The sequence below is a fragment of the Myotis brandtii genome, unplaced genomic scaffold (assembly GCF_000412655.1).
Source record: "Myotis brandtii unplaced genomic scaffold, ASM41265v1 scaffold573, whole genome shotgun sequence".
Classification (NCBI taxonomy): Eukaryota; Metazoa; Chordata; class Mammalia; order Chiroptera; family Vespertilionidae; genus Myotis; species Myotis brandtii.
The window spans coordinates 1,344,878-1,371,929 of NW_005370145.1; the positions used below are offsets into that span (position 1 = coordinate 1,344,878).

At 49.1% G+C, this 27,052-nt stretch overlaps 1 protein-coding gene and 1 long non-coding RNA gene across 2 annotated transcripts in view; one reads left to right on the forward strand and one right to left on the reverse strand.

Annotated features, from left to right (window-relative positions):
- MYH10 (myosin, heavy chain 10, non-muscle) overlaps positions 1-27,052 on the reverse strand; it is a 145,718-nt gene that overhangs the window by 13,670 nt on the left and 104,996 nt on the right. The window contains exons 20-36 of the mRNA XM_014549811.1: positions 25,379-25,745; positions 25,171-25,292; positions 19,583-19,652; positions 19,335-19,495; positions 18,800-18,908; positions 18,578-18,709; positions 17,484-17,690; positions 13,675-13,812; positions 13,087-13,210; positions 11,304-11,475; positions 9,926-10,138; positions 6,376-6,520; positions 4,914-5,120; positions 3,398-3,502; positions 1,860-2,012; positions 966-1,214; positions 478-690 (exon numbers count right to left, since the gene is read on the reverse strand). Of these exons, the coding sequence (XP_014405297.1) occupies positions 478-690; positions 966-1,214; positions 1,860-2,012; positions 3,398-3,502; positions 4,914-5,120; positions 6,376-6,520; positions 9,926-10,138; positions 11,304-11,475; positions 13,087-13,210; positions 13,675-13,812; positions 17,484-17,690; positions 18,578-18,709; positions 18,800-18,908; positions 19,335-19,495; positions 19,583-19,652; positions 25,171-25,292; positions 25,379-25,745 (2,887 nt within the window). The remainder of the gene's footprint in view (positions 1-477; positions 691-965; positions 1,215-1,859; positions 2,013-3,397; positions 3,503-4,913; positions 5,121-6,375; positions 6,521-9,925; positions 10,139-11,303; positions 11,476-13,086; positions 13,211-13,674; positions 13,813-17,483; positions 17,691-18,577; positions 18,710-18,799; positions 18,909-19,334; positions 19,496-19,582; positions 19,653-25,170; positions 25,293-25,378; positions 25,746-27,052) is intronic.
- Positions 11,482-12,937, forward strand: LOC106728236. Its single transcript, XR_001364514.1, has 2 exons — positions 11,482-12,150; positions 12,472-12,937. It is a non-coding gene; the product is annotated as an uncharacterized LOC106728236 (long non-coding RNA).

Here is a 27,052-nt window from a genome sequence, read left to right on the forward strand (position 1 = left end):
CAGCACGGCTCTGTGGGCGAGGTGGTGGGGGGAGGAGAAACAGTTCCCCGAAACTCCCAGACTGAGCACGTCCCCGGTGCACCTGAAGTCCTCAGGGAAGACACGCGGCTCACCGGGAAGGCCCAGTCGCTCCCCTCCAGGCCCCACTCGGGCGGAGAGATCCCACCTGCCTCCCTCCGAGCAGCCCTCGTGCTTGGTAACCACCTGCTGACTCAGGAACCGAGCCCCTCCAGTGAAAGGGCCGCCAGAGCAGGTCAGGGCGGGAGGGCCCGTGAAAGGGACAAGAATCAACAAGTCTCCACCACCCGCAGGTGCTGCTACAGGAACGCCACACCCGGAACAGGCGGCAGGAAACCTGGCCGTTTGTTCCAGAAGACTCTAACCCCGTGCTTAGCCATGGGCCAGGCCCTCCCAGCTCCCCCGGCCCCCCAAGGAGCTGCCTGCTCCCCCGGTGAAGGGGCCAGCCCAGGGACTCACATTCTTGCCCACGTCGTCCTTGGAGCTCATCAGGTCTTCCATGTCTGCCCGGAGCTGCTTGTTCTGCCTCTCGAACTCCTCCTTGGCCTCCAGGGCCTCCTCGAGGGCGCGGGCCAGCGACAGGGCTTTGGTTTCTTTCTCTCTGGCCTCCGCTTCCGCGCGGTCCCGCTCTTCCGCGTAGCGAGCAGAGATGTTCTTCTCTTCTGCCAGCAACTGCACGGAATGGCATCGGGAAAGGTTAAAAACAAGTTCAAAAGCAACGTGGACGCACCCATCATGTCTGACCTATTGCTGAGAACACTGCTGCAAGATTATGGGTGTTCCCTTTTTTCCTTTTCTGCTTTTTCCAATTTTGCTGTAAGGGTATATTGCTTTCCAATAGGAAAACATTATTTTAAACTAAAATAGGAGCGAGAGCTCTGCCCGGAGGAAAGGACGGCGGCACTGGCTCTGGAGTCAGGGAGACGGGACGCAGAGCAAGAACCCACCTGGTCAAACTTCTTCTGCTTCTTCTCTAGGTTGGAGACGATCTGGCGCTGGTGGTCCAGGTCCACCATCAGGTCGTCCAGCTCCTGCTGCAGGCGGTTCTTGGTCTTCTCCAGCTTGTCGTAGGCCAGCGCCTTTTCCTCCAGGCGCTGGCTCAGCGCCTCCCCGTCTTTCAGAAGCTTCTTTTTGGCTTCTTCCAAACTTTCAATTGTTCCCAAGTCATCATCTACTTTCTTCTTTGTGTCAGTCAACTAGGTTTTACGTCAAGAAAAAAAGATCAATAGTAAAGAAGTCAACTGATTTTCACATTTGAGGAAAAAAGAAAAAACGTGTTTTCAATATTTTGTGGGAAGAAATAACAAATCAATGCTATTTGATTTTGAGCAAATTAATCTCAGACTGTAACTTAATTTCTTAGCTAATAATCTACAAAGTGATGATGGGATTAAAACCTTACATAGTTGACACAGTCCTGTGTCTTTATTTTATTTTAAAATATTTTTTATTGATTTTCAGAGGGAGGAAGTGGGGGGGGGGAGAGAGAAACACAGATATGGTAGCAAAACATCCACCGGCTGCCTCCTGCACGGCCCCCACTGGGGTCACACCTGCGACATGGGCGTGCCGACCAGGAATCGAACCAGCAACCCCTTGGTGCGCGGATGACGCCCAATCAACTGAGCCACATTGGCCAGGGCCTGTGTCTTTAATTTAAATGCTTCCAATATCAGAGCCAGCACAGCACCGGCATTTGGCTGGGTCAAAGAAAAACCACTTAATGGGCTTTATTTAGTGCAACCTAATTACGGTCCCATGTGAGCTGAAGCAATCCAGCACAGCGGGGACACGAGCTGCTAACACGCACCCCAGGCCACCACCGCCTCCTGAGGACACACCTGGGACTGCAGGGCCAGCACTTGCTTCTCCAGGTTCTTCCTGGCCTCCTCCTCCTCCTCCTGCTGCTCCTGCAGGCTGTTCTTCTCCTCCTCCAGCTGGCGAATCCGGCTGCTCAGGTTCAGCTTCTGGCGTGTTTCTTCCTGAAGAAGCTCCTGTTTATTTTATAAAAGGTCGGTACTTCAGTTACCTTAATCACCCCCACAAAAGACCTCATTAAAAATGCACGTCATAAAGCACAGAGGGCCTCAGTGTATGCAAAATACCCAGTGATATTAACAAACAGAAAAGATTTAAAAACACATGTGATCACGTTATAAAACAGTGATGGCGAACCTTTTGAGCTCGGTGTGTCAGCATTTTGAAAAACCCTAACTTAACTCTGGTGCCATGTCACATATAGAAATTTTTTGATATTTGCAACCATAGTAAAACAAAGACTTATATTTTTGATACTTATTTTATATATTTAAATGCCATTTAACAAAGAAAAATCAACCAAAAAAATGAGTTCGTGTGTCACCTCTGACACACGTGTCATAGGTTGGCCATCACTGTTAAAAAAGCTCTTAACACAAATTCTGCTTCAAACTCATTCAGGAAGAATGGCAGCATCCTCTGTCCACCCAGAGCCCAGGCCAGGAACCTGCACGTGGCCAAGACGCCTCCCCTTCCGGCACCTCCTCACTTCTAGACCCCATTTTTGTCCATGCCATGCCCCGCCCCGCCCCGCCCCACCCCACCCCGGCACTGGCATTTCTCAGGAGGATGACTACCTCCAGGACTGGGCAACCCTTCAATTGCTTCTCCTTTATACTTTCTGCCCGAGTAATTTTTCTAAAATGTAAGTGCAAACAGGTCCTTCCCACTTAACACGGTCAGAGGCACAGGCAGCTTTCTGCGAGCGGCCCTCTGTCCCTCACCAGCCAGGAGGGGTCTCGGCACAGAGAAGGCCCCAAGTACAGTGGCCCTGTCCCACTACCTCCGGGTGCCACTCCTGTGTGTCTCGATCTTTAACCTGTATCCCCAGCACCCAGCCCAGAACCTGGCAAATACGCTCCATAGAAAGTCTGAAAATTTAACAAAAATAAGATGTAAAACTCCAAGAAAGTTGCTACATTATGTTCATATTATCATGGTCGTTAACCTAACTGCCATCCTAACCACTAATTTAACACAAGTCTCATGAAAGTACGATAAGCAAGCTTCAACACACCCTTTTACAAAATGGATTTCTCCTAGGTCAGCGTATTGACATTTCAACTAGAACAAAACCGCTTCACTGAACTGGCCAGCGACACACGTGTGTGCAACAGGACGCTGTGGGCGAGCCACGCCCCAGGCAGCGCCCCCGCCTGGCCCGCGCGCCTGTGCGACAGAACCTGGCTCCGCACTGAGCCTGAGCTTCAGGGGCTCCCGAATGTCATGGCTGTCAGTGCAAGTGGCTCCAGACAGAAGTCACCAGAAACCCGAAGGCAATTCACACATCGATTCCGGAAATAGCAGCGTTATTAAAGGCCCCTCGCTCCCCCTGGAATACCTGTGTGTCCTGCAGTTGAGACTCAAGACTAGCTGCATCCTTAGAAAATTTAATGCCCTTCTTCTCCGCTTCTTCCAGGAGAGAGGAGACGTTATCCAGTTCATTCTGCGAGGAGGAGCAAAGTTACATGCAATCCGTCAGTGAGCAGATAAACGGCCCAGAACCACCACTCTCACGTGAGCATAAAGCAGCGTTGGGGGAGGACCGCCAACTCGGTTAAGGAGGACTTTCTCACCGAGAGCCTGTCACCTCCCAACAGTGCCCACGTGGGCAGGCACTGTCCCAGCTGTCACAGACAAGGACGTCGTCTCTCCCCACGGAGAGGACAGGGAGCTTGGAACTGCAGGGCGCACGCATGGGGGCTCTGAGGAAAGCGTGGGTCTGTGAGCACCTGAGCATCACACCCAATTCCGCTACAGAGAGACGCTCGCGAGGCGGCCCTTGGCCGGCGTCAGGGAACTTAGACTTTGGGAGGCTCCTACGTTCCCCACGTGACAAACGGCTGGCTGTGCCTCAACCAGGAGCAGGAGCACGGGGTTCCTGGGAGTCTTCCCAGTGATGAGTCGTGAAGCGGGCGGGCAGGGCCTCCCACTTCACACATTCGTGTGAACACTGGTCTATGCCGAACACCTGCTTCCCTCTGGATCTGGCATTTTGGTCTGTGCCAGGCAGAGGGCGCCCGTGCCCGGCCCCTAGTCACACCTGGGCGCTGTCTCTGGGCTCCCCTGCAGCTGAGGGGCCAGCGCTGCTCTCTGAGGGCCTTTCACCGTGGTCAGTCACCGCTGTTATAGGGCCGCACGCCGGGCCCCGGGTCTCCACGCCACACGCTCTGATTGTTACAGTGCAGCACATGTAATTACATCTTTCGCACCAACAGACACTCCTACTGAATTGTTTTTATTGTTTGCACATTAAGTGTGCAAACAATAAAAACAATTATACTTCCAGCTATATTCTTCTATGCACACTTCTGCAGTGGACAGTCTGACTGGAATCTGCGTGCACATCCTTAATGGTTTCCCTGGGACAGACCTCTAGCCGTGAAGTCACTGGGCAGGGGTATCATATTCTCAAGGCTCGTGGCACCAAAACTGCCACTGTCCTCCAGAGAAGGCTGTGTTAACTTACACTTAACCACAGTGTCAAAATCCCAGTTTCACAAGCCTTCCCCAAGACTAGGTGCAATTTTTTTTGCCCATTGTTCCTGCTCTCTTATTGACTAGACTGATGGAGAAGCTGAAGTTGTACTTGAAACCAGTGAAAGAACTACGTCTATGATTCACTGTGAATTCTCTAGGCTCAGGCCAACTCATGCTGTCTCATTCCTAAGTGCAGTTTAACTCAACCACAGAAATGCACCCGAGGGACCTACGCTGGGACATTGAGGTGGATGCGACGCCAGGCACTGAACAGCACATCGGCTGCGGTCTCTCAGGGTGGCAGGGCCGCGGGGAGCGGGGGAGCTGTGTGCCGAGCTGGGGCATGTGGGGCATGCGCGGTGGTCGCCGGGGCTCACCTGCAGTTTGTTCGCTTTCTCGGCCAGTTCCACGCGGAGCCGGTCGCCCTCGGAGACCTTGGCGTGGAGCTCCTGGACCTGGGCATCCAGTTTCTTCCTCTTGTGCTCAGACTCGGCCTTGACCTGCTGCAGCACCTTCACCTCACACGCCAGCTCCTTGTTGTCTGTCTCCAGGCCCTGCTTGTTCTTCTCCAGATTTGCTTTGAACTAGGAGGGGGAGGGAAAAACAGTATCTTTATTACACGCCATGAGAGGCACCGCTTGCTGGTTTGTCGGATTGCGCCTGACACAGTGAGCCTGAGTCAACACTGAATGAATGACTGAAACATCCGCTATGCTGTGTGGAGAGTACTGTAGAAGGAACACACGTGTGCATACTGCTTGGGGTAGTGGGTGCAGATATTTAGGGGCTCACTGCACTGTGTAATTTATCCTTGTCAGTGCAGGCTGGGGGGCGACACCCTGAGCACATCCTGTCCAAAGAGTAACGAGTCATTCATGTCCTCCTTGTCTGAAGCGAGCTCTGCGAAGTCTCAGGTGGTTGTGACAAACGAGTGAGCAGTGTGTGCTGGTGCAAGGTGGTCACAGTAGGCTGACATGGGACATGGGATAGGCTTTCAAAGCCCTCTAGTTGGGGGTGGCATGGGGCTCTGTGGCCTTCCTGCCTGGCCTCCACCTGCCTTTCCACTTACTAGCTGTGTGATCCTGGCTTAATTTTCTAACGAGACTGGGCCTCAGTTTCCTCGTCTTTGAGTGAAAATGACAGAGACTAACCTATAGGACAGTAATGAAGGTTAAGAAGGCAGTGCACGTGACTGACGCACACTGTGACAGCACTTAGCAGCGACAGACACATACTGATGGGAATGTCAGTATCTGCTACTGTTGTCACTGTATAAACTGGAAGGTGGTATGTGGGCAGGAGGAGAGAGCACTGGGGAAGTCGGAGCAAAGGCACAGAGCGTGGAGGAAAGGATAATGACTGGGAAACGCTGCCCAGGGAGGCTGAGTCAGAGGGTAAATGAAATTAGTTTCATCAGGAGGGAAAGCCTGTGTTAGAGACACACAAGAGGGAGCAATGTGTACAGCGGCTTGAGGTCAGAGGCAGGGGGGCCAAGGGAGAGACGCGCATAAGGAACACGTGAAATATCGGGGTGGGGTTGGGGGTGGGGGTGGGACAGATGGACACGATGACGCGCTGGCAGCACATGAGTGGGAGGAAGACCTCAAACTGCTCAGCTGCTTGAGCTGAGACGTCGGAGAAGGATGGTGAGTGAGAGGCGGCCCTGGGAGGAAATGTGCTTCCAGATGGTGGCTGGGCCCACCGCTCTTGGGAAGAAAGCAGGTGCCGTCAGAAAGCAGCTGCCACAGCGCCCGCAGAGGCGGGGAGTGGACACTGCGGGGCGAGGGTGGGGAGGAGGGGGTCTGGCCGGCCCGGCTCTCCGGGGCAGGGCGCCCTCACCCGCTTGGCCTGCTCCAGCTGCTCCGACAGCTCCTCCAGGGCCGACGCGTGTCTCTGCCTCATGTCCTGGATCTGAGCTTCATGGTTCTTAGTTTCTTCCTCAAGAGCCTTCTTCAGCTCCGCCACTTCCTGTTCACGTTTTGTACTGGAGAAATGTGTTTTAGAGAAAGCAGCTCAGAATTAGCTGGCTAATTAAATTAAAAATTAATTTGTTATGTCCTGTGTGGCTCAGTGGTTGAGCACCAACTCATGAACCAGGAGGTCATGGTGATTCCCGTCGGGGCACATGCCCAGGTTGTGGGCTTGATGCCCAGTAGGGGGTGTGCAGGAGGCAGTCAATCGATGACTCTCTCTCATCATTGATGTTTCTTTCTCTCTTCCTCTCCCTTCCTCTCTGAAATCAATACAAACTTATTTTTTAAAAATCAAGGAAACATTAAAAAGAAGTGATGCTTTAAAAAAATGCTACATCCATTACTTTATTATTTGTGGCGCTATTTTCCAATAGGCTGGCGCGCCCCTAACTGTGGTGCGGGGAACCTTCCGGAAGCAGCCTGCTCCCCTCCACAGTTGACTGTGCTGGAGACCCAGTGGACAGCCCTGAGGGCTCCACGGTGCTCCGGCAGCCCTGCCGCACGACAGGGCAGGAGCGGCTGACACGGGCGCCAGGCTGCCTGCTGCAGCGCCAGCCACACTTCAGTGAGGCTGGGAAGGTGAGTCCAAGAGGCTTTCGGAAGCTGAGGGGGTTGGAGGTCAAACCAGTCCGGACGCTGCACCTGAGAGAAGCAGGAGCCTCTCTGACAGCGTGGGAGCTGCAGTCACTAATCCTCCCGTCTGCCCGGCACGGCCACGTGGAGGCCGGACAGGAGGCAGGAGGCAGGCGGAGGCCGCATGCCAGGCTCAAGGGTCTCTGGAAGCTGAGAGGAGACACGGCAGGTCCCAGACCACAGACCTGGGAAGCCCGGGAGGCCCGGTGGCTTTATCCAACCTGCAGTCACCGAATGAAGGTCACATTGTTATCAAATGCTTTTAGTTGGCTTTCTGACTTTTTTTATAATTTGTTATAACATTTGGGTAACTTGAAAAACCAATGTTATTTCACCAACTAGAAAAGCCTTCACCCCAAGTCACTCTTTTTGTTTTGTTAACCCTCACCTGACGATATTTTTCCATTGATTTTTTAGAGAGAGTGGAAGGGAGGGGGAGAGACAGAGAGAGAAACATTGATGTGAGAGAGACGCCGATTGGTGACCTCCTACCCAGGACCAGGAATCGAGCCTGCAATCTAGGTACATGCCCTTGACCAGAACCGAATCCAGGACCCTTCAGTCTGCGGGCCGATGCTCTGTCCACTGAGCCGACTAGGGCCCAAGTCACTCTTTAAGTGGGTGGATCTGAACACTGTCTTTAAGCATATAGCTTGTCAACGACTGAAACCACTAAGCTAAGTGCCATATTAACACCACGAATTTAACTTAGAATCATCCTGAAGCAGAGCTCTGGCAACCTTGCTCTATATTAAAACCACTTCACTCTCCACACTAAACCAGGAACAGTTAGAACAGTGACTTGCACGCTGACTCCCGTGTGGACGCACTGTCCTGTCGTTGCTGGTGGAGTGGTGGGATCTGGAGGGCAGAGGTCAGCTGGGCCGAGAGAAGGGGCCCAGGCAGCTGCCAGCTCTGGGGTGGCAGGTAGCCAGACAAAAGGAATCTGCAAAGACTCCTTGTGGTCCAGCCTCGCTCAGCCACGGTGCCTGACGGTGAATATGCATCTGTCTGGCATGTCTCTCCCCCCCGCCCCCCGCCAATCTTCATCCTAAGTCCTAAAGAGCTAAAATGCCAATGAAGATGGAGCCCAGTGAGGGTCCTGACTTGCTGAGCCCGTTCCCTTTATGCCAATCATGTGATACACAGCTGGAGAGGCAGGGCACGGGGGTCCTCAGCCAGAGAGAAGGACACACGAACACTAGCACATCTGAGTTGCAGGCCGCGGTAATTCCTCACACAGCAGAATCTATATTTGAGGACAGCCGTGGCTTTAATTAACATGCATGCATCAATTGTACTGTCTTAAAAATATGTATTTTCTAAGAGTTGAATGGAAGAAGTGATCAGAATGCCTTTTTCTATTGTGCTCAAAAGACTAGCTGAGAAGAAATATTTCAACAAAGTCTAGTTCTGTGGTTTCCAAATTTAAAAGAAGCAGACATTTTAGAGAAGGCCGGGACTTAGAACTCCTACAAGCAGGGTTACTCGCTGAGGTGGGCAGGGAGCCTCCAGCCTCAGATGGGCTCCAACCGAGACAGGGCCCTCTTTGGGGACACAGCCTCCGTTCGCTGCCGTCTTAGGGATCCGTGGCAGGTCCCTGGCGTGTTCTAGGCCCACCACTGCTTCTCCACCCCTGAACCCTCTCCTGTCACCTGCAACCCGACCAGGAAGCCTGCTCTGCAGACGCGGGGACGTGGTTCTCTCCGGGTCCCAGCACCCAGGTGAGCACGTTGCAGGCTCCGTCTTCCAGGGAAGGGCACCACTGGCTCCCCCAGCACACCGCCTCCCCAGGTCCTCAGGTCCTCCCACCTCTCTGACCGCCTGACTTCACTAACGACTCCTTGTCCTTGTTTTGCCCATAGCCTCCTTCTTAGCACGATGGGCTACCACACCCTGGAACAGCTGGCAGGCGTGTGTGTATGTGTGTGTGTGTGTGTGTGTGTGTGTGTGCGCGAGTGCACACTGCAAGCAGCCAGCCAAACCTGCCAGCCACAGTGAGCTGGGGCTCCCTGAGCTGGGCCCTGCACCTGGCCGCGTGAGTCTTGAGGGGGAAGCAGATGGTCAGGAAGAGGCCAAGACAGCCATCTGGGAGACGACACCTCGGCTTCTAGGAGAATTCTCTCTCTCGCCAGCAAGAGCCACAGGCTGCCTCTGCTCACAGCTCGCGGCTATCGCTCTCTGCGACTCTGGCTGACACGCGGAGGCCGCGTGCAATGTCGCCAGCTGTGCTCCCTCGCCTGTGCTTGTCACTTTCTTCTGCCCGCACCTGGCGGCTGGCTCATCTGTGACAGCCCCTGCCCCTGCCCCTGCCCCGAGTGCCTGTCCTCACCTTCCTCTCCTTGTCCTGAACACGTACCTCCCTCCCATCTATTCGCTCACCAGTGGTGCTGCCAGCAGATGCGTGCCACCCCTGTACCTCCTCCTCTGGGTCTGTCCCAGCTAGTCCTCCATCCTCTCTCTCTCACATGGTCTAAGCCAGTCTCCTTCCAGCCTCGGTGGGTGTGTCTGTCCGTATTTCCCTTAGATACCCAGCACTGACAGGCTTTCTGATCACAGCTCCCTGGGCACCTCAGTCTGTCGGTCCATCCACCTACCCGCGTAGGCTGGCTTGCTTCTAACCACTGTTACTTTGTTACTGTTCTACCTGCCATTATTTCCAGGACGGAGAGGGGACACTTACAATACAACCTAAAGAACGCACACCATCTCCTGAAGAGGCCAGCGAACCCGCCAGGTCAGCCGCTCTCGTGCGGAGCCCCGCGGGCGCCGGCCTCGCTCACCGGAGCTCCTGCTGGGCGGCGGTGGTGTCCAGCGTGTCCTCCAGCTCGGTTTTCAGAGCCTCCAGCTCCTCACTCAGGTCCCGTTTCTGCTTCTCTGCCTTGTTCCGTGAAGCCTTCTCGGATTCAAAGTCCTCCTGCAGCTCGGCGATCTGGGCTTGCAGCTCCCGCACCACCTTCAGGGCGTTGTTCTTGTGCAGCGTCTCATCGTCGCCCCTGTGAGAACAGCCAGGCCCGGGCCGCACTCAGCCGGGGCGCGGAAGGGCTGCTCCCCAGCGGGACCGCCCCTGCACCTCTCCACAGGGAGACCCGGTTACCCAGCCTCTGCCGTGGCACGAGCCTGGCGCGGCACAGGGCCTGCCCGGCAGGCACGGAGGCGCACGGGCAGTGAGTGACCTGCAGGCCCGAAAGCTGGTTGGCAAAGCCAGAATCAGAATCGAGCCCAGCCCCCTTTGCAAAGGGCTAACTATCTCCATTAAGAGATAAGACAATCACTTTCATGATTAGAACCTGAAAAAATTCCCTATAAAGTAAAATGTTATCCTTAGAACACTGCTCAAGGTAGCAGTCTAGCCTACCAAACTGGTGCCCTCCTACAGTGAACCGGCAAAATCAGAAAAGTCCTTAGAACACACAGCAGAGGAGACACGCCGCCGCCAGGCCTCCCACCTACGCTCTCTCTCCCATCCGCATCTTCTTGCTGGTGTGGTTGGATGTGGTAGATACCTCACTGGGCATAGTTGGGATGTTGGTGATGAGCGAGGGGAAGCTGACAGCCATGACAGTGAGTGGTGAGAACTTTAACTTTAGAATCTAGCTCTCCCCTCTGTAAATGAAAAGGCAGAAATCTGGCCAAAGTCAGAGTAACAGTGGTAGAGGACAGAAAAATGTCTGTTATAGATTTTGATTATAATAAATTATAAACTCTAAGTCCTATGACTATGTAGCCAAACAGTTATTCTTTTTAAAGAAATGAAAGTATTAGATATAAATATATTTACTACATATGGTTTCTAATGGTCTAGAACTGAATAGCAAATCATGCTTCAAGTGTATGGGGTGGGTATCCTTTCTGAAGTGATTTCTCTAAACTTCTCGAACACACCGACGTGGACAGAAACCAAACGTTTGCTGTGACGGTCATTTTTTCTGCTGTGAATTTCCAAGAATTTCCTGAGGAGTCTAGTGAGTTTCAGTGTGAATTCTGAGAACGGCTTAGGTTTTCTTGCTGCCCTGACATAAATGACGTGCTCCTGGGTTTTTAGGTTCGGATGCCGCACCCAACAACTCGGAAATGACGTGTTCCCTCCCAGGTGTGGGTCTGCACCGACACGGACAGAAAGCCCACACAGCACAGTCCCACGGGCTCTGGGGGGCGGACCTGGCCAGCGCGCCCTGCAGCTCCTCCTCCTTCTTGGCCAGCTGCACCTTGAGCTCGTCGATCTGGGCCTGCAGCTCAGCGATCTGGTCCTGCAGGTCAGTCGTCTCGCCGTCCAGTTTCCTCTTGGCCTTTTCCAGCTCCTGACGGGTCTTCTCTTCCTTCTTTAAGCGTTCTTTAAGGCAAGACACAGACCTTCAACACACTGAGGGACACGCCACGTGAAAAACTCCAAATGCAAACTGATTAAAGTAAAAAAGAAGCTATTTTATTTAAAAGCATGTCCTTGCCTTCTTAACACTGATAACACTGTACCAATGAGTCATTCAAAACCCAACTGAAGGCAGATCACTGGTGGGAGGAGGGTATTTTAAGGAAGAAGCTGGGTGGGTTCTAAGGACGTCCTTTCATGGGAAGTGGGCACGCTATTAGAGCGAAGCGATCGGAAAGTTTCTCATGGTGCGCCCATCGCTGTGCCCGGGTTTGCAGAGGGGCCCGGCCGAGGCTGGCAGTGTGGGCAACGGCCTGTCACCCACTCCCTTTCATGGGGAATCCCTGGTTGAACCAAGACAGCCGTTCCCACACGTGAGGGAGAGAGGGCAGAGGGCTCTGCAGCTTTCTGCCCTCCCCTCTTGGACTTGGCAATGGTTCCTTAATCAACAGCAGCGACCTGTTCCACTTGGATGCCTTTTCACAACAACGGAACCTGTAAGCCTTTGTGCTCTGCAGCGGGAACCCAATGCTAGGAGATGAGGCCGAGCATCGCTGGCCTATCACACAGGGAGCAGCACCTCTGCTGCAGGTGCCCTTCCCCAGGAGGGACCACACACTGGGAAAACGGCCTCTGAAAGTAATTTCCTACGGCAGCCCTTCTTGTGTCTATACCAGGGTGGAGAACGTCTGGCCCGCAGGTGATGAAAGGCCCACCAAATCACTTGCTCTGGCCCTGCCGAGGCACTGGGGTGAGTTAGTTAAGTGAATGACCGAATATAGCAGAGTAATGTTTAAGTTGATAATTTTGTATGGCCCGTGAATGATGCTGTAAATATCCACATGGCCCTTGGCAGGAAAATGGTTCCCCAACCTCTGATCTATACTTAAAAAAAAAAAAAAGACCGCAAAGCCCTAAATATTAAAAACAAACAAACAAACTCCTTTCTCCCCCTTATAGAAGCAATGCTTTGGAAAGAGCAATCACGCCCTGCAGGACCCACGGCCCTCACGATGCTGGGTGTTAAGCATCGGCTCTTCCCCTCGTGGGGAGACCGCCCGCAGCTGCTCGCCGAAGGGAAGGTTTCCTATGCTCTTCCCAACATCCACCCTTTTCTCCCTCTCTCTCTCTCTCTCTCTCTCTTTGAAGAAAGCCATGACTGATTTTGCAAAAACCCCCAGGATGCCTGACTATCTTTTGCCACTGGCGTGGGCACTGTCACCCTCGGCCCTTCTGTCCCTGCAGGAAGCGGTCCCGTCGTGAAGCGGAGCCCAGGCGCACTTTCTGGATCAGACCCACCAAGTCCAAGGGCCTGAACAGCTCAAACATGACTTCGATCCCAAGTATGGCCACAAAGGGCACCGTGTTTCACCACGGGATCTAATATTAAAAAGTGAATTAAAAAGAATTTATTGCTATTCTATCACAAATTGTGGTGACTAGATCTGTTTTAATAAACACAAACCGAAGGCTATTAGTAATCACCATGCATCCTCTGTTATCATGTTCTGATTAAAGTAAAATCTAAACATTCCTATGTCCCGGTCCTACATTTTTCTAGCCCCAAACACTAACCTTCTAAATCCGAGATCATCACTTCTTGCTTATTCCTGATTTTGGCCAAGTTTTTTGCCTTTTCTTCCTCTTCAGCCAGCTGAGAGGAGCACTCACCAATGCGATCCTCCATGAGTTTCTTTTCCTGAACAGAAAAAACTGCCTCAGAAAAGGCATTCAAAGTAACAACTCGGGTTTGGTATAACTTAGAACACAACCGGCCCTGCCTCCCCAACAGGTCACATCCTCCAAAGAGGCGGCAGGCTCATCATCTTGGTGCTGACCCCTCAGGGTTGGCCCAGCCGCCGGCCTTCAGATTCCCACAACCAGCGCTGACGAATGAATGCTGGGCCCCAAGGACAAGTCATCGATGAATGATCGACTTGCACAAAGGGCACAAGTGAAAGTCTAAAGGACTATAAGGATGCTTAGTGGATTTAAAACATTACATTGTGACTGTGTCTTTAGAAACCTATACAGGTAGAGACTGAGGGAGAAGATGAACGAATCTGGAATCTTTGTAGAATTTTTGGTTAAAGCCCCTTTCATGACAGCATCCACAGAAATATTCCCGTATTCTATAGCAGCTTGGGAGGGAAACATCCGCACTTTGATAAATTTGGAGTTTTGGTCCTCAAGAAGCAGAATCTCCTCCTCCATCTTCTTGATTTTCGCCTCGGCCGTCACCTTCTCCAGCTGCAGCTTCTGCCGGGCCCCTTCTTCCTCGTCCAGCTGCTCCTCCAGGTCCTGTGAACACATGGTCAGCTTGCACCATCCCACCAAACCCGGCCATGAATAACCAAGGGACGATGCCGAAACCGGTTTGGCTCAGTGGATAGAGCGTCGGCCTGCGGACTAAGGGGTCCCTGGTTCGATTCCGGTCAAGGGCATGTACCTGGGTTGCGGGCACATCCCCAGTAGGAGATGTGCAGGAGGCAGCTGATCGATGTTTCTCTCTCATCGATGTTTCTAACTCTCTATCTCTCTCCCTTCCTCTCTGTAAAAAATCAATAAAATATATTAAAAAAAAAAAATAACCAAGGGATGCATCGTGAAATGCCGATTCGTGAAAAAACAAAACAAAAACCCACAAACACTAATTTGTGATGCTCAGATGGCAAGGATATATATGTATACATATGTATCTACTTGTTAATCCTCACCCAAGGATATTTTTCCATTGATTTTTAGAGAATGGAAGGACAGGGTAGAGACACAGAGAAGCATCTATGAGAGAGACACATCGATTGGTTGCGTCCCGTGCGCACCCCGATTGGGGCTGGGGAATGAGCCTGCAACCACTGAGAAAACCAGCTAGGGCTGGCAAGGATATTTTTAAAAATATGAAATGCAGTTATGTGAAACAGACATTTGTATGAACCACAGGTTAACGTACAAACTGGGTCAATCCTTCTGGAAGCCAGCACGAGAAAGTGCAGCAAGCTTTGAAAACAAGCATTTCTGTTAAGCCAGCAATGTCAGGAAATAGTAACAGATGTGATTCATATAAAAAAGTGAAATTTTTAAAAAAATTGATTTTTAGAGAGAGAGGAAGGGAGAGAGACAGAGGGACAGAAACATTGACAGAAAAACATTGATCTGTTGCCTCCCATATGCACCCAGACCAGGAATGGAACCTGCAACCTGGGTATGTGCCCTGACCAGGAATTGAACTCGCCACCTTTTGCAAAACCCTAGAAATATAAGAGAGTCTGGGGTGATGCTCCGACCAACTGAGTCACACCAGCCAGAGCTAAATATGTGTAATATTGAGGAACTATGAACACACTACATAAAAGTCTTGGTAATTAAAAGTTGGCATTTTATTTATAAAATAGGATAACATATAGTAATTAAACTTCCTATTTCTGAATTAGTAACACAGGGAAATATGAATAATATAGAACTACATCAAACACATACGTATCTGTTTCTACTCTATATGTTTGGCCACAAGCTGAGAGAACAGAACATAACAATTGAAAGAGGAGAGGGCCTGGCAGTGGGCTGTCTCCTTTCACCACAGAAGCACGTCACCAAACTGGGTGGGCTTCTGGTGTTTACACATACTTTTATCATAACAGGCTCCTCTTTATTTCATATGCTGACATTATTGTACGAAATAACATATACCTGATTGCACAAGGTTGTACATACAAAGCAATGTACGGTCAATTTAAGAAAGTGTCAAGGATAACTTTGGTTAAATAATTTACTCATGGTTGATTCTGAAACGAAACCCTTGCGAAAGACTAACTTTTTATTGTATAAACCTCAGACACAGATATGAAGGACACAGAGCAGCACAATGAGCCCCACACAGATGCAGTAGCCCAGCCTTAACAAGCATCAGCTCATGGCCAACCTCACTTCCTCTGTGCCTCCACCTTCTCCCTTAGCATTATTTTGAAGCAAATCCAAAACACATTTCATTTGGAAAACCAGGCGGTAGGAATCACTAAAAGATAAAGGCCACTTAAACATACATTAGTTTGTTTGAATTAAAATCCAAATAAGATTTGCACACTGGGACCAAACCTCAGAGAAAAAAAGAAAAGTAAGGGGGCAACAAGGTTGGATCTTCCCACGGCCCATGCAGTTAATAGCGTGAACCTCTGGTATTTCATGAGGAAAAACAAGAACACTTAATAATAACAATATTACCGTAAATATTTTTAGAATGTGTTTGAATGAGTTTACATGTCACAAAGAGAGAGAATAAGTTAACAGTGCAAAACCCTAGAATTATAAGAGAGTCTGGTAAAGAACGGAAAGATAAAAGCCTTGAAAAACCAAACCAAAATAAAAACACCCTATTTCTACAAGGACATATTTGTTTTCTAAGTAAAGTAGAGAAATGCAAGTATTTTATTGGAAGTTGTTAAAATGTAGAGTTTATATTAAAAAGTAGGTTGGGGAATTAGAGGTGAATTCGGGGTCCTTCCCCCATGAGTAAAACATATTACTGAAATGAACAAAGAGAACAGAAAATCAAAACTGCTGGTAATGCCCCCAGGGAAACACTGTTGTTGGTGTGATTCTGGATCTGCATATTCCCATATAAAATCCTACATATAAATTTATGTTCTGTAAATACCTTAAATTAGATCCATTGTGTATACTATTTTGCAACTATCTCTATCAAGATATTATAAGTGCCCATGAAAATAAACATTTAGAACAGTATAGCATTGCCCTGGTTTAATAACCCCTCAATGTTAGGTAGCTAGATGGCTTCCATTGGTTGATTCTTTGAATAAAGTCTAGGATTAGACTTGATAATTAAAGGTTTTTCACTTTTTACAGCTTTTGTGATATTCTGTTAACTTATTATGGGTTATCTGAAAGCTGTGTACGTTGAAGAACGGAAAGTGTCCCGATGATTTACTGTATGGGGTATCTGCCAAGGAAATAATATACCCTTTGTGGTTTTGACAAACATCTGAATTATCTGTGTTTTGTAATAAGTTATGGGGTAAGAAAATATTAAGGGGAAGACATGGAGGAAAGGGAGCTTAGTTTGAAGCGAAGGTGGCAGATACAGATGCCCTGACACTCGGAGCATGTTGGATAGGCCGAGGGAGGGAGGCAGGAGAAAGAGAGGGGGGTGTGTCCGAGGGCACGCGCAGAGCAACTACTGTGTGTGTGAGAATTCACCCACAGCGATAGCTGTGCTTCCTGTACAGTTTGTATCTGTAAGAAAGTAGCCACCAGCAAGGACTGAGTGTTTTATTCTGATTCCTGGCCACCTCCTATGTCAGTGCTAAGCATTTCTTATGAACCAAACCACCTCATACATGCCTAATGAATGGAGTGAGCGCAAAATTATTAATGACAACACAAAGGACAAATTATGTTCCCTACAAAAGGTTACAGACCTTGGGAGTTCTACTTTGAGTCACTTTGCATACTGTAAGATGCCACATCAGAACATGAAAAAGATTCTTCTTCAAAACAATAAATCTGCTTGAAGAAATCTATTACTTGTGCGCTCCGAATGATGGTCATCTTTTAGAGTAGGTACTTATAACCTAGACTCCTCTTGCCCTAAATACACATTAAGAGTCCTAGCCAGTTTGGCTCAGTGGATAGAGCATTGGCCCGTGGACTGAAGGGTCCTGGGTTTGATTTTGGTCAAGGACACATACCTGGGTTGCAGGCTCGATCCCCGGCCCTGGTCAGGGCGCGTGTGGGAGGCAACCAATTGATGTGTCTCTCTCACAACATCAGTGTTCTCTCTCTGTCTCTCCCCCTTCCTTCCTCTCTCTCTAAAAATCAATGGAAAAAATATCTTCGGGTGAGGATTAACAACAATAAAAAAATACACATTAAGAATCTAAACCCATAGCTTCTATTCATTCAATAGGTTCACTTGGAAAACCCAAAATAGAATTCTAAATAAAAGTGATCACAGATACCTGAATATGCGCTTGCATTTTTTTCTTTTCATTTTGGAGGATTTGGTTTCTTTCTTCTTCTTCTTCCACCCTCGACTCCAAGTCATGCAGAATCTCTTCCAGCTCCTGCTTCTTAGCAGCGAGTCTGGCTCTCATCTCTTCTGCCTCAGCAAAGAGCTCAGTCTCCGCCTGCAGTTGCTCTGCAAGGATGTTCTTCTCTTCTAAGAGCTGCAATCACAACACAGCGCCCAGGACTAGGACTTGCCTTTAGCACACACGCAAGGTACAGTCACCAAGATCTCAGTGGTCAATGCACCAAAGAAATGGAAAGTTACAAATATATTACCGCCACTGGCAAAACTTTCAAGCATGTTTTTGGCTGTAGCAAAATAAGCCAGATGAAAACACTTTAGTTGTTTCTGCTGTCTCAAGTTGTAGCATATTAAACTCATGCTATTTTAAGAACTCCCATTCTTCTATTAAGATAATTTATGAAGGGACAGAAAAACAGGAGAGGGAAAACACTCAAATGTAATAAAGTTTATGGTGACTGCTAAAGCTGTTTGGTATCAAGTGACTTTTTGGCCTTTATTATTAATCTTTTTGGCCTTGAACACTCCAGTTCTATCACTGTCATCTATAAACAGTTCTTGAGCCTCTATTTGTCATGAAGCACCACTGCCTGGGAAGGGACATGGACTGGAGACCACTGTCACTGCGGAGAGGCAGGTGGTGGCCTTGCACCATCTCATCCTTTTACCTTTTTCTATTTCCCCCATGAGCAGTGACAGGACGGTGATAACACTGGGAGTCTCATTGAAAACAGGTGCAAATACATGTCTGATAAGCAGACATGCTCATCTGCGTGTTCAAATACAACAAAGACAAAATGCAAGAGTCAAGGCTGACTTTGGTTCATATAAAGACAAATGCAGGGCATAACGGATGTGTTGTCTGTTCTCGAATGCCTACGCTTTGGAAAGGAGTGACAGATACGCATCAACTAAGATGGCATGCGGGTACAGCAACCACAATGAAACGTGTGCGAGTTCCTGCCAGTGGGGGCGCTCACGTCAGCTGGGACGTGTGCCCCTGTAAGAAGCCAGCGCACACACCTGCTGGTGCTTCCTCTCCATCTCCTCCAGCTCCCCTTCCACCTTGGTCTGCTTCTCCTTCACCTTCAGCAGCTCTTCATCTTTGGCCTGAAGTTCTTCCTCTTGGCGAGTGACTTGCAGGAGCGGCTTCACCTGTGACAAAATTAAGCAGTTTATCATCACGTCTCCTGCCAGAGGGTGGTCCCTGGGCGATCGCCGCTCCGTGGAGAGCCCGCAGCCCACCTTCGTGAAGACGCGCCACCACTGCCAGTGCCGCAGCTTCAGGTACGCGGCGCAGTTCCGCTGCAGGACCTTCAGGGCGCTGAGCTGCTGCTGCTTCTTGGCAAAGGCCCTGAAGGACAGCAGGAAAAACTCGTCACGTAAAGAAAAGCGTGTCTTAACGGCGGTTGTCATGAGACCACTTCCTAAAGGCAACCATTCTTATTTGGCTAAGACACGGAGTGGGTCCATGTATCCAATCAAGCCCTCAGTGACACCACGGGAACCGGCTGCTGCTGGAGCCCAGGTCAGTTCATGAGCCGCCCAGCCAGCCTCAGGCACGCATCACGGACGCCCTCCCCTTTCTTCAGAGATGCTGCCTGACAGTGGCTGCCATTTACCACGTCCCACACCGCGGGTCTGAGGCAATGCCGACAGTGCGACAGGGTCCCTCCCGTTCCCTGGCTGGCGGTCTGTAGTCCTGCTCTATTAACTATGTCCTTCTTTTGATCTGTCACAGAAGAGACACCTCCCACCCCCTTTATGATTGCCCACTTACTTTCTCGCTAGGTAACCTCTGCAAACGGCCTGGAAGAAGATAATGATGTCGGTAATTTTTAAATCCCGTTCTTCCTCTAAATGTGCCAAAACTCCAGCTCGGAAAAATATCTTGCTCTGTCCAATTCTGTACAAATTTGGGTCCAATTCTAAAGCCCGGATCTAAAAGCGAAAGAGTTCATTTATTTTTTGCTGTCGGAAAAGATTGTATCAATAGTCCACAAAGCAGAAAAATCAAGAAAAGCTTACCATTCGTTCACAAGCCTGTTTGCCATCCATAAAGCCTTTAGGAATAGCATTTGGAGTGAGGATCTCGTATCTGTAAGAAAAGCAGCCAAAAGGTTTTGGTAAAAATTTGTGAATGTTTACCTACTATGAGTTCTGCTTTCTCTATGAGGCAATATGATGGGTAATCATGTCAAATTAAAGAAGTAACCAAGTGATAATCAGATTTTCTATTTCTTAAAATAAACAAATGAACATAAGGCCAATTCTCCCATGTCAAAGACGAGGTATAAAAATTGTGGCAGAGAAGAATAAAAGCATGTGTTTTAAAAACCTTTTGCTTTTTATTTCCCCCACAATGTTCACATGCCCAAGATGCAGGAGAATCGGCTCTCTGTGCCCGATTTGTGGGCATCTATTGGATCATAGAAAAGGCCGTGACAACAATGCCCAGAGGCCTCCACTGAGAAGAGAAAGCATCAGGGTGACATTCAAAATGGCAATGGTCTGGGTGTACATATATTCACTAAGCTGCACACTGAAGACTGCACTTTATAGTAACTACTAGAGGCTGGGTGTATGGGGTCCCTCAGCGTGGCCTGTGGGGATCGGGCCAAAACTGGCAGTCCAACGCCGCCTGTTGCTTCTGCCCATCCAGGCCCCACTGTGCCTGCTGCCGCGGCTTGATAGGCTTGATGCAATCTCTGGGCTGTGGCGGCCAGCTGTGAGCCCTGCGTCTGGCGCCCATCAGTCAGCTGAGCGCTGCTCCCGCTGTGGGAGCGCACTGACCACCAGGGGGAAGCTCCTGTGTTGAGCATCTGCTCCCTGGTGGTCAGTGCACATCATAGCACGATGCAATCTCTAGTAGTATAGTATAGCTGTTAGTATATTATAGTATAGCAGTATAGAACTGCTATACTATAGTATAGAACTGCTATACTATACTATACTATACTATCCTATCTGGTAGTATAGTATAGCAGTATAGAAGTGCCCGAAAGACCGCCAGCCTGCTCATCCAGGCCCCGCTGCGCCTGCTGCCCCCGGAGCCACCTTTCTGCCTTCCTTCCAACTCGGAGCCGCCTTTCCGCTTTCCCACATGGCGACGACGCAAGCATCCCACCCTACCCCTGGCTGCTCGGCCCCTGCACATGCAAATTAACCAGCCAGCTTTGTTGGGTTAATTTGCATACCCACTCCTGATTGGCTGGTGGGTGTCATGAAGGTACGGTCAATTTGCATCTTTCTCTTTTATTAGTGTAGATGAGTTTATAAGGACTAGAATAGTTATGTTGGCCAGACAGCACATTTTCTTGCTATAGAAAACTGGCAAATAGGCAGGTTGCCAATCATTTGTTGGGCAAGAAGTCAGAGCAGGGGGATTCGCTGTCTTAACGGATTTAAACTTGAGCAAACGGAGGTGGAGAGGGACGGATGTGCCTGTCATCACCATGCAAACACCGTGTACAATGGAAGCTTTCCCTGGCCAGGGCGTCTTCCCCTTGAAAGTGTCCCACGGGCAACAGGACGCACCGTGCATCCCTGGCCTGTCTTCACTTCACACACCAGGGGAATTAACTCAGGAAACACGGGCCACTGAACAAATGGCTCCTCTATGATCTCTGTGGCTAAGAGCCTTTCTACACACCTCCACCTCTTCCTAGGTCCCTGGGACCCACGACCGGGACGCAGAGAGGAGGGGCCAGGACAAGAGACGTCACCTGAAAATGCCAGCTACGCATGCACCCATGCGCCGTGAGTCACGGGTGGGAAGAGGTGACTGCCAGGCCAGTTCAAGAGTCTCTTAGGAAATTGGAGTCAAAAATAGGAGGTTCCTCTCAACCCAGCAGCCCCAGTTTGCTTGGAGAGGAAACAGCACTTTCTCTTTTATTAGTGTAGCCTAGTAGATGTATGGCGCCAGGTGGGTACTGGATATATCAGGGGACCACTTGGTAGAGCATATGATTATCTAACCACTATGCTCTACACCTAAAACTAATACAAAATAATATTGAATGTAAAGTGTAATTAGAAAAAAAGATTTGTGTGCTTTATGTAGTTACACCTCAATAAAAATAAAGTGGAGCAAATAGGTAGTTGGCTATATTAAAGATGAATCCTGGCTACACCATCAACTTTGTCCTCTGGATGTCAATTATGTTCCTTTTTCTCCTACCCATAAAAAAAGGAGAGTCTACCCGACTGTTTATCATACAATGAGGCCATAATACAAGTTCCCCCAAACCCATAACAGCTGGAATAATTGCTCAACGGGATTCCCTCTGGAACAGTGGGAGAAAGGGCCATCCTATGATGGCAGGCTTGTTTACTTTATGGAACAACAAAGACAGGAGAAAAAAGCAAACTAAATATTAAAGAAAATTATGCAATACATTAAAAAAACCAATTTCCCATCATAAGTTTTCATTCATTTCTATTGCATCCATTTCTGTTATTTTTACACAAACCTAGATGGTATAGCCCACTGCACACCTAGGCTGCATGGTATAGCCTATTTTTCTTAGGCTACAAGCCTGTTCATGTTACTGTACAAAACTTGAGTTAAATGAAGCACAGAGAAGATGATGTAATCAGACATGCGGGAAACATGAGATAGTGAGGCTGCTGCCAATAAAACATGGCACACTGTTTTACAACAACATTTTTAAAAAATAGGAGTACCCTCTAAAATAATGATAAACAGTGAAGTATAGTAAATACATAAATCTGTAGTCATTTATTACATTATCAAATGTTATACACCAGCGGTAGCCAACCTTTCGGACCTCACGGATCACCGGTTGGCAACCACTGTTATATACTGTACATAATTGTATGTGCTGTACTTTTATATGAATGGCAACTCAGCAGGTCTGTTTATACCAGAAGCACCATGAACACATGAGGAATGTGTTGTGCTGTAACCTTACAATGGCTGTGAGGTCACTAGGAATTTTTCAGCTCCATTATAATCTATGAGACCACTGTCATATATGTGGCCTGTCTTTATTTATTTATCCTCACCTGAGGATATTTTTCTATTGATCTTTTAGAGAGAGTGGAAGAGAGAAACATATTGATTGGATGCCTCTGGCACGTGACCCAACCAGGGCCTGGGCCGGGGAGGAGCCTACAACCACAGTACGTGCCCTTGATCAGAATCGAACCTGGGACCCTTTGCTCTGCAGGCCAATGCTCTATCCACTGAGCCAAACTGACTAGGGTGTGGCCTGTCTTTAACCAAAACATTGTTATGGGGGCATGACTGTATTTTAAAATATCAGCTTAAAAAATAATTATGGCCCTAGCTGGTTTGGCTCAGTGGATAGAGCGTCAGCCTGTGGACTGAAGGGTCCTGGGTTTGATTCCGGTCAAGGGCACATGCCCAGGTTGTGGGCTCCATCCCCAGTAGTGGGTGTGCAGGAGGCAACTGATCAATGATTCTCTCTCATCATTGATGTTTCTCTCTCTCCCCCTCTCCCTTCCTCTCTGAAATCAATAAAAAATATATATTAAAAAATAATAATTATGTTTAGCATTGGTAGGTGTTGCTCCATGGTTAGAGCATCAGCCTGAGCACTGAAGTGTCTGGGCTTTAATTCCAGGTCAAGGGCACATATCTGGATTGCAGGTTCGCTCAGCCTTGGTGGGGGTGAGTATGGGAACCAATCGATGTGTCTCACTCACATTGATGTTTCCCTCCCTCCCTCCTTTCCTTCCTTCCACTCTCTCTAAAAATCAATGGAAAAATACTGTTAGGTGAGAATTAACAAAAAACAAACAAAAAAAACACCAAAAAAAAAATTCAAGCCCCAAATGGAACTGTTTAAATGAGCAACTGTAAGCCTCAGCTGACCCTGCAGACAGAGCAGTTTTTGAAGCACCACAGCAGTCACAGCACGACCTCCCCATGAAGCAGGCCCTCAATAGTCTTGACCAAAAGTGAAGGTAATAAGGATTAGCCTTTCCTACATGTGAAGAAATCGATCTCTCCAGGTGCCTCCCAACCTCATGCTGCGAGGCACGTGGAAAAGGTGAGCGCGCGGCCCATACCTCTGCCGGAACTCCTGGAACACGATCCGGTTGGGGAAGCCCTGGCGGCAGATGCGGATGCCTTCCAGCACACCGTTGCAGCGCAGCTGGTCCAGCACGAGGTGCGGGTCCAGTTTCCCAGCCTGACCAGCAAAGGAGAGTGTTATCTTTGAACCGCTCTACCCCGACCTCGTTCAGTGTCCGATCCCAGCACGTGCTGGACACATACCCGCTTCTCGTGGTTTGGAATGATGCAGCGAACGAAGTTGGGTGGAGTGAGGATCTCGTATCTGTAAGAAAAGCAGCCAAAAGGTTTTGGTAAAAATTTGTGAATGTTTACCTACTATGAGTTCTGCTTTCTCTATGAGGCAATATGATGGGTAATCATGTCAAATTAAAGAAGTAACCAAGTGATAATCAGATTTTCTATTTCTTAAAATAAACAAATGAACATAAGGCCAATTCTCCCATGTCAAAAACATATTGATTGGATGCCTCTGGCACGTGACCCAACCAGGGCCTGGGCCGGGGAGGAGCCTACAACCACAGTACGTGCCCTTGATCAGAATCGAACCTGGGACCCTTTGCTCTGCAGGCCAATGCTCTATCCACTGAGCCAAACTGACTAGGGTGTGGCCTGTCTTTAACCAAAACATTGTTATGGGGGCATGACTGTATTTTAAAATATCAGCTTAAAAAATAATTATGGCCCTAGCTGGTTTGGCTCAGTGGATAGAGCGTCAGCCTGTGGACTGAAGGGTCCTGGGTTTGATTCCGGTCAAGGGCACATGCCCAGGTTGTGGGCTCCATCACCAGTAGTGGGTGTGCAGGAGGCAACTGATCAATGATTCTCTCTCATCATTGATGTTTCTCTCTCTCCCCCTCTCCCTTCCTCTCTGAAATCAATAAAAAATATATATTAAAAAATAATAATTATGTTTAGCATTGGTAGGTGTTGCTCCATGGTTAGAGCATCAGCCTGAGCACTGAAGTGTCTGGGCTTTAATTCCAGGTCAAGGGCACATATCTGGATTGCAGGTTCGCTCAGCCTTGGTGGGGGTGAGTATGGGAGGCAACCAATCGATGTGTCTCACTCACATTGATGTTTCCCTCCCTCCCTCCTTTCCTTCCTTCCACTCTCTCTAAAAATGCTGTAAACTTCCTCCCTCCTTTCCTTCCTTCCACTCTCTCTAAAAATCAATGGAAAAATACTGTTAGATGAGAATTAACAAAAACAACAAAAAAAGTTCAAGCCCCAAATGGAACTGTTTAAATGAGCAACTGTAAGCCTCAGCTGACCCTGCAGACAGAGCAGTTTTTGAAGCACCACAGCAGTCACAGCACGACCTCCCCATGAAGCAGGCCCTCAATAGTCTTGACCAAAAGTGAAGGTAATAAGGATTAGCCTTTCCTACATGTGAAGAAATCGGACTCTCCAGGGAACAGGAAAAGAATGCCTCCCAACCTCATGCTGTGAGGCACGTGGAAAAGGTGAGCGCGCGGCCCATACCTCATCTCTCCAGGTGCCTCCCAACCTCATGCTGCGAGGCACGTGGAAAAGGTGAGCGCGCGGCCCATACCTCTGCCGGAACTCCTGGAACACGATCCGGTTGGGGAAGCCCTGGCGGCAGATGCGGATGCCTTCCAGCACACCGTTGCAGCGCAGCTGGTCCAGCACGAGGTGCGGGTCCAGTTTCCCAGCCTGACCAGCAAAGGAGAGTGTTATCTTTGAACCGCTCTACCCCGACCTCGTTCAGTGTCCGATCCCAGCACGTGCTGGACACATACCCGCTTCTCGTGGTTTGGAATGATGCAGCGAACGAAGTTGGGGTTGGTGTTGCGGAGAGTCGCCATCAGCTTGGTGAGAGACTCTTTGTAGAGCTGGCCGACGGTACGAAACATGCCCTTCTTGGTTTTATAGGCAGAGCCAAAAGCTGTCTCCGTCATACCAGTGACTTGATCCAGGCCCACAATCCGATCCACTGGTGAACATAAAGAGGAAGAGGACAACGAGTCAAACCCACTCTCCAGCAGGGAAGGCGAGACACAGTGAGTGCAGCAGCACAAGCTTGTGGACAGATGAGGAGAGATGCCATCTAGGGAGGCAGTCAGCATACGGAGACACTGCACAAGCCGTGGGACCAACAGCCACACACTTCAAGGGCGGGTAGTTTTGGTAAAAATTTGTGAAAATGTTTACCTACTAACTGTGAGTTCTGCTTTCTCTACGAGGCAATATGATAGGTAATCATGTCAAATTAAGCGTAAAGGAGTAACCAAGTGATAATCAGATTTTCTATTTCTTAAACAAATGAACATAAGGCCAATTCTCCCATGTCAAAGACGAGGTATAAAAATTGTGGCAGAGAAGAATAAAAGCATGTGTTTTAAAAACCTTTTGCTTTTTATTTCCCCAAAATGTTCACATGCCCAAGATGCAGGAGAATCGGCTCTCTGTGCCCGATTTGTGGGCATCTATTGGATCATAGAAAAGGCCGTGACAACAATGCCCAGAGGCCTCCACTGAGAAGAGAAAGCAGCAGGGTGACATTCAAAATGGCAATGGTCTGGTGTACACATATTCACTAAGCTGCACACTGAAGACTGCACTTTATAGTAACTACTAGACCAGTGGTTCTCAACCTTCCTAACGCCGCGACCCTTTAATACAGTTCCTCATGTTGTGGTGACACCCAATTTCATTGTTACAAATTGAACATAATTAAAGCATAGTGATGAATCACAAAAACAATATGTAATTATATATGTGTTTTCCGATGGTTTTAGGCGACCCCTGTGAAAGGGTCGTTCAACCCCCAAAGGGTTGCAACCCACAGGTTGAGAACTGCTGTAAGATCATCAGCCTGCTCATCCAGGCCCCGCTGCGCCTGCTGCCCCTGCTTGATAGGCTCGATGCAATCTCTAGTAGTATAGTATAGCTGTTAGTATATTATAGTATAGCAGTATAGAACTGCTATACTATAGTATAGAACTGCTATACTATACTATACTATACTATCCTATCTGGTAGTATAGTATAGCAGTATAGAAGTGCCCGAAAGACCGCCAGCCTGCTCATCCAGGCCCCGCTGCGCCTGCTGCCCCTGCTTGATAGGCTTGATGCAATCTCTGGCAGTATAGTATAGCTGTTTTCAGGCTGGCCACAGCCCCTTCAGGGTAGGGGGTCCCCCCTGGGGTGCCTGGCCAGTCTGGGTGAGGGGCTGAGGGCCATTTTCAGGCTGGCTAAGCCGTGAGCTCTGTGTCTGGCACCCATCGGTCAGCTGAGTGCTGCTCCCGCTGTGGGAGAGCACTGACCACCAGGGGGCAGCTCCTGTGTTGAGCATCTACCCCCTGGTGGTCAGTGCACGTCATAGCAATTGGTCGACTGGTTGCTTAAGCTTTTATATATATACTAGAGGCCCGGTGCACAAAAATTTGTGCACGGGCGGCGGGGGGGGGGGG